Raw genomic sequence first — 13,464 nt, 5'->3', positions numbered from 1 at the left:
AGATACAGAGTGGCACTGTCTCAAAAACACATCAAAGGGAGGTAGAGGGGAGTAAGGCAAGCCAATTGCCAGATTTATCATATTCCTGAATAGGAAGGATCAGTATACACTCAGTGAATTTCTGTAAATTCAGTATGATACAGATAGAACTGTCAACAAAGTTAAGTTATAAGACAGTGTTGTGTAAAATAATTTATTTTAAATAAAAAGATTCAGACCCAAGGGAAGTATAACAGTATGAAAGATTTAAATTGCCAAACATTTCAATCTAATATAAAACTTCAATCAGCACAAATTATATTTACAGTGGTTGTTTAGTGGAACAAAACTGAAATACAGAAGAAAATATTAATATGAGAGAAATTTAATATGGCACGCACTCTGACATAACTCAACATCTGTCTAAAATGCTAAGTTGAATACCTTTAGTATATCGTGGATCAGAAACTCTACCAGATTAAAATCAAATGCTAAAAAGTAGTGTTACTGTGCTTAAAGAAAAGAGACAACTGTGTCTGTCACAATAGCTTTATGGGAAAAACCAATCCAAATGGGAAGCCAGAAGTTAAAGAACATAATACCATTTTGATTACTTGGAGTCTTAACCTGATAAAGGCAATTATGTCAGAAAAAACTAAGAGCAAAATGAAAATGTGTCTGCATTATCACTAACAAATTTAATATCCATAATATTCTAAGAGTCTTTGTAAGCCATCAGAATAAAGAGACAAAATTGAGCAGGAAAACTTGCATTTTACAGGAAGGGAAATCTGATAACACAGAGTCCTGTGGAGACAGGCTCAAATCTCACTGGGGACAAAGGCAATGTTGTACCAGCAAGCCCCTCTTTCCGGAGAGGAAGCAAGGCTGGGCCCCAGGTCAGGGGCAGCATCTTCTACAATATGAGGGCCTCAGTGTTTTTCCTGTCTGCTTTGTCTTCTTAATGTTTTAGCTTGTCCCCAGAGATGTGCAGAGGAAGAAGACCAGTGTTCAGGGTCACGCTGGGTTGCACGTGCTGAGGTAGACATGTGGAGGTCAGAAGACATCTTACTGGAATCCGTTCTGGCCTTTCACCGTGTGGGTCCTGGGGACTGACCTTAGGATGTCAAGCTTCATAGTGTTCACCTTTGCCAATTGAGCCATCTTGTTGACCACTGCTGGCTTCTTGCCAAGAGTTTGTGGTTTCTAAGCTTCATCTGTGTGTGGTATTCCTCGCTGTGAACAGAGAAGAGATGAGATGCTGGGAGCATCATCTGTGGAAGGTGTTTGTTCCCTTCCATCTATGTTTTGTCCTTAAGTTCTTCATTTTTTTTTCTTGTAGGAAGTCTACACTAGAATTCAAGATGACTCAAACTAATGTTATGCCCCCAATACACAAAAACTCTACAGATTACAAAGGAACCCAAATAACTTTTTAGTTAGAGCAATAAGAGGAGTTAGGGAAAGAAGAAAAAGGATATTAAGAAAGCCTAAGTCCAGGCAGGCAAAACAGATTAGAAAACCAATAAATGATAAATTTCCAGACGAGATGCTTGCAGAGGATTCGGCGGCAGCTTCGTAGTGTAATGAACATCAGAAAGTTTAGCTCGTAGTTTAACAGGTGGTGGTTATAATGAAGGGAAGCACTGCAAGGACAACGATGTGGGCAAGAATTCATGTGAAATGCTAATTCTCCAGAGATTTTCAGTGGGGGAGAGGGAGGAAGGTAGAGAGGAAGCCTGTGGCATTCATCCGTGTGCAAGTATCTGTAGAGCCATCTCTTTAAGCGAAACAGGAGGGTAGGCACCCCATCCATCTGGTTATGAATGCTGGGAAGGCCCTCATTTGTGGAAACAAATTCACTCCAGAAACATTCTATGAATATCATAAGTGTGAATCATTTAACCACCGGTTTACTGTGATGCACACAAGGGAATTCATGTAGGAGAGAAGAAAACCCTACACATGACCACTGGGCAGGCACCCATACCCACCCACTGCTGTCCAAACACATCCGACCTTCACAAGCACAAGAGAACTTGGGAGAATCGCTCACAGTGTGCTGAGTGTTAGAAAATCTTCAACACGATCCTCCTGATCGAATTCAGGTTATTTATTCAAGAGGAATGACTTGAATGAAATAAATATGAGAAACTGTATGTATGCAGACATCCTAATGTAATGGGTTAGAATAGTATTCGGTGATCACTCCTGTGTTAGTGGTGGCTCAGGTTCTCATCCTTGAGACATCCCTGTGCCTGCAGTCAGGGTGGACATGGCTTCGTCTGGCCTTCATACCAGAAAACTCATGCAGGGAAGACCTCAGATCCAGAATCCACAATGGCACAAAGATATCCGCTTATTGCTAAAGGCATCTTTAGAAACAAATGTAGGCTAAAGATACACGATTGTCTTACATGTGCTTAAGACCAAGCTGTCATTAAAGGAAGTAGCTAGACAAGTAATGATCACTGCGGCAAGTCCTCCCCCAAAAGCACATTAAGAATAGAATAATAGCACTTGCTGAAATTATTTTAAGTGCATTCTCTTGAATTTTGGGGTGAGTTTTCCTTTAATGATCTATTACTGTTGATTAGCTCATATCTATTTTTTATGCAGCTGATAAATCATGATTACAAAGACTTTGAGGCTACCAGAAAAATAACCTTGAATGTTAAAAAAAAGATCTTTTTATTTTATTTTATTTTATTGAACTACATTATGCTCATGGAAAGGACAAATGGAAATATGAATTAACACATGATTTGTAAGTGAATTTGAAATATAACTTTCAGTACTGCTTACAGGGCCAATAAAATGGACGTAAAAATGACAGACTGTTAATAGAGAAGTGATTTAATATACTATGGTATATCATCATGAAATATTATGCTGTCCCTAGAAATGATTTACGTCTATAAAAGTTTATCCATGAGGCATCATTAATTTTAAGCGTGTGTGATACAGAGAGAAATGAAGTCTTATTTGTATAAAGAAAAGAAAAGCTAAATATACATGAATGTGGGCCTGCCTGTGTGTGTATGTATTTGCATATAGGCATGCACATGGATATATTGTCACTAATGAGCATAGATACCTGTGCAGAAGCATAGGGGCGTGTGCTCAGTTAATCACCCAATCTTTATTTTTCTTTTGTTTTTGTTGTGCTGGCCATCAAACTTAGGTGTAAGTCACAGAAGGAAAGTGCAGGACCACTGAACCAACTGCAAGCTTCATGCAATCTTCTAAACAAGAGTAGATAATAAAAAATGAAAAGACGAAATTCCAAGTAACTACTGGTCACATCTAGTTTCAATTATAAATGTTGGTGAGTGTATGTTTGCTCCTGACTAAAGTAATGCATAGTGTAATTGGAGACTCTTGTGTTTTGAGCTCCATTGGTTATCCAAGAACCAAATCATTGCCTTTCCTTGGACCACACTGGAGTACCAACAGTAGCAGAAAAAAAAGTCTGGAATTCTTGAACCATTTGGAAACTCGATCTGTGGAGGCAAACGTAATTTGCCCTGTGCATTATAAAGGACAAAGCTAGAAGGAGCCAACAGCCTCGGCGGCCATGTAGGCCAGTTAGAGCAGGACAAAGCCCAGATGCTCACTGTCTTCTCTTCTCCTAGATGAGGATGGACTCGGCATAAGCATCATTGGAATGGGTGTTGGTGCTGATGCTGGACTGGAGAAGCTGGGGATATTTGTGAAGACAGTGACAGACGGAGGTGCTGCGCAGCGGGATGGCAGGTGAGCTGGGTACCGCTGACTGTGAATCGAATCCCAGGAACTGCCTGCAGATTTCTGTCTGCCTGAGCCTTCTTTTGATTAAAAAAAAATTTTTAATGTTTCTCAGATGTGGGAAAATGTAAAAACATTTGAACTACTTTCTTATCGGTAGCAGAATGTCTGCACAGTAAGTATGTGTCCCTTTGGTTCTGTCCATCCATCTACTTACTCAGCGTGAAGTGGGCCATCATGCGGTATGCATGGTTGAAGAACATGTCCTGGGAAGGTCAGCATATGCCTTTATGCCAGAAATACTAAAATGAGTAATAATAATGCTGGTCCTTTTGAAAATGTCAGAGGTAGAAGGGAACGTGAGAACCCAGTTCTACCCTGAGGGGAATCTAGAGACTAGTGTTCCTCCGCGTGTTCTCCTATGTAGAAGTGGGTGCTGGGACACTGCTTGGAACTGCAGGAGAGCTCTCCACGAGCTGTGGGCTGCCAGCCTGCTCTGGGCACCTATGGGTGAATGTTTTAGCTTGTATCAGCTCAAAGGTCATGCATGGAAAACTGGAAGCAAAGGGTTGACAGTAAAAATGATCCAAGACTTCAAATTACGATAGCTGAATTCAGAGAACATTGAGTAAATAACATTTTTTATATTTGATTCCACACTGCTTAACCTGCTTCTCAAGAAGTCTGTGACTCATGCATCTCTGTTGAGATTCACAGCAGCAGCATTCTGTCTTTCACAATCCTAAAACACCTGTTGGTATACACAGGGCTCCTAAGGGGTACTGAATTGATTTGTTTTATCGACTTATTTTTTAATTGTTTTTTTCCCCCCGAGACAGGGTTTCTTTGTGCAGCCCCGGGTGTCCTGGAACTCACTCTGTAGACCAAGCTACCCTGGAAGTCACAGAGATCCCCATGCCTCTGCCTCCAAGTGCTGGGATTAAAGGCGTATACCACTACTGCCCAGCTTTTATTTTATTTTTTGAGATAGCATCTCAAGAAAGGTCCTAGGTTAATAATGGAAATTATCCATGCCAATACCACGGTACTAAAAGCTGTCCTCTGATTTCCATGTATGTGGACATGAGTACACACATACATAAACAAAATACAAAATAAACAAATAAACAAAATTTTAAGCTGGGTGTAGTGGCAGAGGTAGCCAGAGGTAAGCAGATTTTGAGTTTGTGCCCAGTCTGGTCTACAAAGCAAATTCCAGGATAGTCAGGGCTACACAGAGAAACCGTGTCTCAAAAACCCCCCAAAATGAAAGAAAATACATTTAAAAATGGGAAATATTAATACCGTTATGTGACTTGTTGAAGGGGCACATTTCTTCAAATGAATTAAACTCGTAAACTCTACCTCATTTGTAAAAGTCATTTCAGGGAGCCAGGAAGTAATTCTTACAGTGAGTGTCCGATGATGCACAGTTGTTTAGTTAAATTGTGCATGAATGCAAACAACGATGCAGAATGAGAAAACGGCTAAGAAAACAGCTCCATTCAGCACTCCTAGATCTGCCTTCCAGTACAGGCTGTATCAAAAGGGGGGGGGGGGCGGGGAATGACAGAGACAGTTTGCTGCCTGAACTGTCACCCAAAACTCTCTATAACATTGGAGCATCGTCTTCAGCCTTCTGGCCTAGTATATCTGACAGACATATTTGTGAGGCAGGAACTATTGAGGACTTGCTTACCCTGTCTTGGCAGAGTTCGGCCATCAACTCTGCCTGTATCCATGCTTGCCCATTTTTAGGCAGGGTCATTTTTTTTTTTTTCCACTTTGGAAGCTGCTATCTTGTGCCTCTTGTTTATTCAGATAATTAATTTTATTCCTTCTCTAATCTCCGATGGGGTTGATGACCAGATAGTTTAGTTTTACAATTAAGCTTAGTTGTTTAGGGGTTAAGATGTTTTTAGGTCTAGATAGATGTTTTAAGTTGATAGAATGAAATATGATAGATATTGATTTACATTCAGAATTTTAGACTCACCAAGATAGGAAAGATGTTTTCTCCAAGGTTGCCAAATACAAATAGCCAAAACACTATGCACGGAACATTTATATAATTCCTGTTTCCGTGGTTCTTCTTACTGTATGTAGTTTATTGTATATATGTGTAATAATATAAATTTATATGAAAAAACAATTATACTTAATAATTTTCATTTCTTAAATCATAAAAAAACAGAAAAAACAAATATAGGCCGTTTTATATTTTCCTCACTTACTTTAAAAATTTAATTTAATTTCATTTAACTTATTTGTTTTTTGTTGTCCTACTTGTTCCATTATCTATACTGATATTAGATCTTTCTTAGGGAGTTGGGATATCGCTTTCGGATCTGTATTTTCACGTACATTGAAATCCACTGAAAACCATTACTATTGCCTCAACTGCCTTTCATTCCCAGTTTTTTTGTTGACACGCCTTGTGAAGAGGAGTTTCCCCTAGCCTCCTTCCCAGAAGTGTTGTGCCAGCAAATAACAATCTGAACGTTAGACAAACTGTAGGGTAGCCCAGCTCCTATAGTGTCATTAGCCTGAGAGCCCCTGGCTGGTTCTGAGTCAGTACTGAGGCCTCTGAAGGCTGGAGAGCTTGTTGCTGACTGAGGTCAGTGCTGCTGTCGTGGACAGTGCTTGGTAGCCTGGACTTTACACACGCTTCTACCTAATGTCATGCCTTCCTACTCCTTGACAGACTTCCTTTAATAGCCCTCACCTGGACTCCTGGTGACAAATTCTCCCTAGACTGACAATTTTTCTTTTTCTCTTTAAAATATTTTTACAACCATTTTTAAATCTTCTTTGAGGCACGTGGGTATGTATGAGCATTGTGTTTACACAGGCCCGTTAAAGGAATTAGGGCATGCCATAAATACTGGTTTTCTGCTCATAAGTTAATTATATTATTAGACATGGTGAATTTTCTGGGGAAGTGAGGAAGCTCTTGTGTCTTTTGCATTCTGAGAGAATTTCCTCTTGGCCTTGGGCTATAGGGTGTAGAACCTCACTTCCAGAAACCTCGGCTTCATCGCTTTCATCTCCCACCCGTGCCATTGATTAATAAGGAGTCGCTTCAGTTAAGCCAACCATGCCGGGCTGTTTCCCCATTTGCTATACAAACACCGGCATCAGCTGTGCAGTGTACTCGGCGGGGTTGTTTTAGGGTGAGGAACATGTCTAACATGAATGACTGTCAGTCTATGCAGAAAGCAAAGCAAAGAATGTGCAGGTTCCCCCGGGGTGCTGGGCACAGTCATCCTCCTGCTGCTGGCGCTCCCCTGGGAGTTTTTCTGTCAGTACAGCTTTGTTTAGGTAGCTCAGGAAAGCAAGACTCCTCAGTCCCCAGTCACCTTTCTTACCTCTGGGAGAGCTGCTCTGCCTTTGCTCTGGCCATAGACATAAACGCTCTTCCTTCCTCCTCTTTTAGGTTGACAGTTTTTATCTTTTCACTCAGTACTTTCAGGCCAGGATTAAGTGTTTGAATTGTCTTCTTACTCTGAGGTACAAGACTGCCTTGTACTCTGGGGCCGCCGTTAACTATGGCAACTCGGACAGAGGCACTGTGGTACTGTGACGGTTCTCCTGTAACTTAGCGCTCATGTGACCACATGTGGCATTCGCAGTGTGTGTATGCCTGGCCAATGGATGCTTCTCATCCTGGCAGGACAGGACAAGAGGGCACATTTCATTGTGCTGCTTAGAATGACATGCACTTTTAACAGTTTGGGATGGTTTATTTCTGGAATTCCCTACAAGTACTTCCAGACCGCAGATGGCCCTGGGTCCTTGAAAGCACGGACATTAAGATCAAGGACAAAGGGATGCTTCACTACAGCCTTGGGTTTGTATACCTTTTATCTATCAGGAGAATATTTGCAAAATGCTTACATTGTGTCAGCAGTGCTCTGTGTATTTTAACTTATCTGCCCCTGCTACCAATGTTGACTTAATATGCATTTTGTTGCTTCTGCTATATATAAAAGAAAGCCAACATTTCGTATGCACACTCACAAGTGGCTGAACCTGACTATACATCTATGGTGTCTAACGCCACAGTCAATACTTAAATATGTATTACAGTTTAATATGTAGCTCATTTTCACAATAGACTTTAAACATGTATTATTTTACAATTGTGTGTTTTATTTTATTTTTATTTTTTTGTACTGATAATGTGTTTTTTTAATTTTATTGATTTATTTATATTACATCTCAATTGTTATCCCATCCCTTGTATCCTCGCATTCCTCCCTCCCTCCCATTTTCCCCTTACTCCCCTCCCCTATGACTGTGACTGAAGGGGATTTCCTCCCCCTGTATATGCTCACAGGGTATCACGTCTCTTCTTGGCAGCCTGCTATTCTAATTTTGTTTTAAAGATGGGTTTTATTGCAACCACGCGTGCATGCGTGTGTGTGTATATGTGTGTGTGTGTCTGTGTCTGTATAACTTATAGATGTTTTGGCATTTTTTAATTTCAAGGTAAGGGTTATGTTCACATTTTTACATCCAAATTAACAGGACCATCTCTGATTATTTCCTTGAAACAAATTCCTAGGACTGGGATTACTATGTTAGTGTGCATTACATGTTAAATGCTTTAGAAACATGTTGCTAACATGTCCTACAAAAACATCATTCAATTTGTGCTCCCCTGAGAAGAACTCCCAAACAACAGCTGCTGTGCCCCATCCAGACTGAATATTGTGATATAATAAAAATCTATTAATAATTTGGATTCCATGACATAATTACTCTCCAATACTTAACTTTTCTTGAGCCCTTGTCCTTCGCAACATTATTTTAATTCGTACTCATGTATGTATGTCTGTGTACCACATGTGTGCAGCTACTTACAGAGGCCAGAGAGCACTGTGTTCCTGGAACTGGACATATAGTCAATTGCCATGTGGGTGCTGGGAACTGAGTTGAGCTCATCTACAAAAGCAATGAGTGCTCTTGGCTGCAGAGCCATCTCCTCAGCCCATTTCACTAAGCATTTTAAAATGTTCTCTGATCACCTGTATTCTACTTTTTAAACATAAATTACTTGGTATGCTTTTCTGTTGTTGAATTGTTTCTTTTGAAAATGTGTTATTCACTGGTGTTTCAGTGAAAATCTACCGGAATAAGTGGGGCATACCAGCTGTGCCCATTGTTCAACTAACAGAAATGTCGTCCCTGCTTCTCCATTTTGTCAACAAAATGATTAAACACAACCATCAAAACTTAAAACATGTTAACGTCTGTATTTACTCCCTATGCTTAGCTTTCTGTCAAAGTTGCTTTCAAAAAGAGTGGCCCACCCCAGTCTTCTGTGCCACTCCCCTCTTACTCCTCGGATTTATTTTTATTGACTTTCTAGGAGAGACTCTCAGATTCCTGCTTCAAACATGAGCACAAGGAACCTGTTTGACAATCTGATTTTTATCATAAGTTTAGCAGAGAAGGCACTGAATTCTGTTTCCCCCTTTTCTGTTGCCTTTAAAATCCATCAAAAGCCATTGCCTTATGTATTGGCTCTAGTCTTTATTATTTGTATGTAAAATGCCCATTTATCTTTTATCCTCGTTTGTTTTACCCACACCTTCTCATTATACTGTGTATTTTTTTCCTCTGGAGTGCTACAAGCTTGGGTTTTTTGAGCTCATGGTCTATGCCCTATCTGAAGGCCAAGTTTTCTACATATTCATTGAGATCTGTTAGGCTCCTTTAAGCTGACCCTCCCCAGTTTATCTCTGTCTTTGCCCCAGTGTCATTTAGAAGTGACTGTTGAGGTTTTCACTCCAGGCAGAAAGATCTCGTCATTATCTGTGCTAGCTTTCTTTCTCGACCTCCATGCAGTTCTCGTTCAGAATAATAATTACTCAAACTATAGTGCATTAAAGTGTGTGCTCTGATTTACCTTTGGTTCTTTGTTTCCTAACCTTGAAGCCAGTGCACATCTCAGTTAGACTAGCCCTCTGCATCTAACTGAGGCATAACTCTTACAGTAACCTGTTGTTAAAAAAAAAAAAAAAAGAAAACCCAAGGTCTTCAACTGAATCCCAGCACTCTGGAGGCAGAGGCAGGTGGATCTCTGAGTTGGAGGCCAGCCTGGTCTACAAAGGGAGTCCCAGACAGTGAAGGCTACACAGAGAAACCCTGTCTCTGAAAACAACAATAAAAACAAAAATAAAAATAAAAAACAAAACAAACAAACAAAACAAAGAAACAAGGTCTTTTACAAAGTAAGAGTTAAGAAGATTGGACTGGAGTCATTGAACAGAAGCATCTGAGTAAACATTTGGAAAGGTAGAAAGATGACGATGCTCTGCAGATGCAGTGCGCTGCCAGCTGGGTAGTTTTTAGAATAGGTACAGCATTATTGATTTGCATTGAATGCTTTTTAGGCTTACAACAATTTAAAAACATTTTTAAAGATCCGATTCCTGTCTCACCTCCACCTAGTGTCAAGAACATGTTTCTAATTTTTTTTAATGTCACGTTGGGGATAATCAGTATTTTAAGTGTCATGTTCCTTTCCAGTACCAAGGCAATTGCTTTTGTTGTTTTGTAGATGAGGTTGCTTGCCAGCAGAGCTTGGAAACTTGAAGTTGAGCTCACCTGTCTCTGTCTTCATTCCTTTCCCTGTTTGTTTTGTGTTCATTATTTACTTAAGATAGGGGTCTTGCTACATTGTCTAGGCTGGCCTCAAATTCCTGTCACGGTCTTCAGAATAGCCATTGTTCCTGGATTGTACCACCACCGTTCCCAGATTTCATTTATCTTTACAATTATCACTTAGTTCTATGTCAGTATGACAAAGAAAATGACGTTTTGGCATGGGCGGCTCCTGTGGGTCTTCTTGTGTGCGTTGGAGCATCTTTAACCACCCTTTATCTCAGATCTAATCTCTGAAGAATGAGGGACTGGTCCCTCCTCAGAATCTGAGAACTCTGGTCACTCTTTCTAAGATAACACAGAAAGCAAGTAGGGACACTTTGTCTGCTGAAAGGGTGTGTGTAGCAGTACTCTTTCGGCTAGACTTATTTAAAAAAGAAAACTGCTTAAACTAACAATAATTTTGTCATTCACAGGATATGAGTATAATACAAAGTTATTTTGTTTGTTACTCACAGTAGACCAGCAGTGAGTAAACAAGATTTGAAGTTAACAGAAATAATAGTTATATTAGCATCGTCCAAAATTAAGTACATCTGACAAAATTTAGGTTCCGGGGAAAGCTATAAAATTCTGATAAAGATATCAAATAAAGGTCAATAAATGGAGTTCTGCTCACGTTTATAAGTAGAAAAAAGTAATGTCAGGACATGAATTCTCCATAATTTTATCTATGTATCCAATGAAATCTCAGTGGATAATCTCATAAGTTAACTTGTGGATGTATTAGTTTCCTTCCTGTTGCTTTGATAAAATACCCTGACAAAAGCAATTTTAAGGAAGCAAGGGTTATTTTGAGTCACAGTTCCAGAGGAGCAGAGTCCATCCTAGAGAGAGACCATGGAGGGAAGCTGGCTGGTCACATTTCATTCTCACTCAGGCATCAGAGAGTGAACAGGAAGTGGGGCCAGCATGTAAAACCTCAAAACCCACCTCCAGTAGCCTACTTCCCCTCCAACAAGGTTTTCCAGACAGTGGCACCGTTTGGGCATCAAGGGTCCATTCACATGAGCCTATGGGGGACATTTTACATTCAGACCACAGCAATGGATACTGAAGAGTGGACTGTGATGTGTTATATATATATATGCAGGAGAACCCAGGATTAGACCTAAGGTTAGCATTGTGAATTGTTTACAGTATCAGATCCATTTCAGGGCATCTGTAATTTTTATTTATTATTGTCATTCTTAGGAGATATTTTATCATCATATAATGAGAGAGACTTGTGTTCAGTCACACAACTTAAAGGGACAGGTTCCGCTTGTGACCTTAGCCATGTATGAGCTCCTCAGAGAGTCACACGTATAGCAGCAGCATTTCCTTAAAGTCTGACTTCCTTCTGGGAGTCATGAAATGCCTATGAAATCATCTGAGTCTATAAATGCAGAAGAGATTTAAGAGTGGTGAGTCAGATTCTTCAGCTGTCCCACGAGAGCCGTGGAGTTCAGTCACCCCGGCAGAGCTCTCCAGGGTAAGACGGTTCCTCTTGCTGTTGCTCATAGTAAGCATTCATCCACCCAGGGTTACTGCTGCCACCGCCACCACCATTATCATCTTCACCTTAGGGCCAGACCCCAAATGACAAACACCGGAGTCGGGGTGCGGGGAGTACAAAGTACAGAAGGAGAGAAATAAAAAGAAAGAAAAATCAACTGCCAGCTCTGAGTGTCAGCAAAGAGTACTTTTGTTGTTCTGAGACTCGCTCTGACATCTGCGGTGAGGTTGGGGAGCCAGGCTTCAGCATGGCGGGGGGGGGGGGGGGCGGGGGGCTTCTCTCTGCAGGGCCACAGTGGGGCTGCCTTGCCTTTGTGCTCACTCCAGTGGCTCCTTCAGGGTGTGATGCTCACATGCAGGTGAGCACCTAAGAATGTAAAAGATGGTGCTCGAGAATATAAAACAAACGCCGAAGATTTTATTCAACACCCTAATTATTTCAGAGATAATAAATGTGAGTCAAAGGGTATTTGAGAAACTAGCTACCTCAGCAAGGGCTGGAGCAGTGTGTGCCTGCGAGCCTTATTCTGTTCTCAGCCCACCTACTTCCTCTGCCTTTTCTAAGGAACTGGGTAGGTGCTGATATCAGAATCATAAGATCACTTAGCTATGAAACTCCATGATTGACAACATATAAAAAAAATGTCTGAAAACCCCAAGGAATCTTCAACTCCCATACATTTAATTTCTACTGTGATTGGAATTCTCTGAGTCAGGTATCTACTCTGGGAAGGGCTTACGTGTATAAAGACGTATATATCAAATTGATTACTTACAGCTGTGCTTATAATAGGAAAGTGATGCGTGTTCATCTACCAAAAGTAGACAGATAGATTTTGATACATGCATAAGTGATACTATGCTATAGTTGTCAAAACGAATTAGCTAGAATTGCAACTGTAGTTGCCAGAGACAAATCTGAAATTTAATACTGAGTGAATAAGGTAAGTAAGAAGATGAAAAGTACACTTGAACATTTTTAAACATATCTTTATATTATGTGCGTTCATTGACATGTATTGCTAAACACAACACAACACACACACAGACACACACACACACACACACAGACACACACACACACGTATGTGGCTATCTCTATTGAAGAAGGCCATAAGATAGTAGGAAATCAACCCAGGGGCTTCCCCTTTCTGTAATGAATTATTTTAGAAAAAAATTATTCAAATATGGCCCAGTCTAATGGCACAGATAAAGCTGGAGACTGGGTGCCTGAATGTATTATCAGTTTCATACCACAGTATTCCATGACCAAAGTATTTTATTATGTGGAAAAAATGGCATTTATAAAACATGTACACATTTTGACATATTTATACATTAATCAATATTAATTTGATATGCATCTCGGAAGCACACACAGAGAATCACACATCTTTGTGTATATTTAGGAATACATGTGCACACATGTGAGCATTGCATATCTGAAACACTGATGCAATTCCTGATGTTTTCTCTGAGGAAGGAAAGCAGTGACAAGGGACCCAGGTGTTGGGTCAAACGCTTTTTCAGTTGTATCTGTTACATTTAATCAGGTACAAAAAGTGCTAG

At 40.3% G+C, this 13,464-nt stretch overlaps 1 protein-coding gene across 11 annotated transcripts in view; it reads left to right on the top strand.

Moving 5' to 3' along the window:
- The window catches only part of PPP1R9A (protein phosphatase 1 regulatory subunit 9A), a 293,927-nt gene that overhangs the window by 163,437 nt on the left and 117,026 nt on the right, over window positions 1-13,464 (top strand). For all 11 annotated transcript variants that reach the window (XM_084785945.1, XM_084785944.1, XM_084785938.1 and 8 more), the window contains exon 4: window positions 3,615-3,735. In XM_084785945.1, the coding sequence (XP_084642071.1) occupies window positions 3,615-3,735 (121 nt within the window). The remainder of the gene's footprint in view (window positions 1-3,614; window positions 3,736-13,464) is intronic.

Source organism: Acomys minous (assembly GCF_964271855.1).
Source record: "Acomys minous genome assembly, chromosome: 6".
Taxonomy (NCBI): domain Eukaryota; kingdom Metazoa; phylum Chordata; class Mammalia; order Rodentia; family Muridae; genus Acomys; species Acomys minous.
This window is presented reverse-complemented; position numbering and strand designations above follow the sequence as displayed.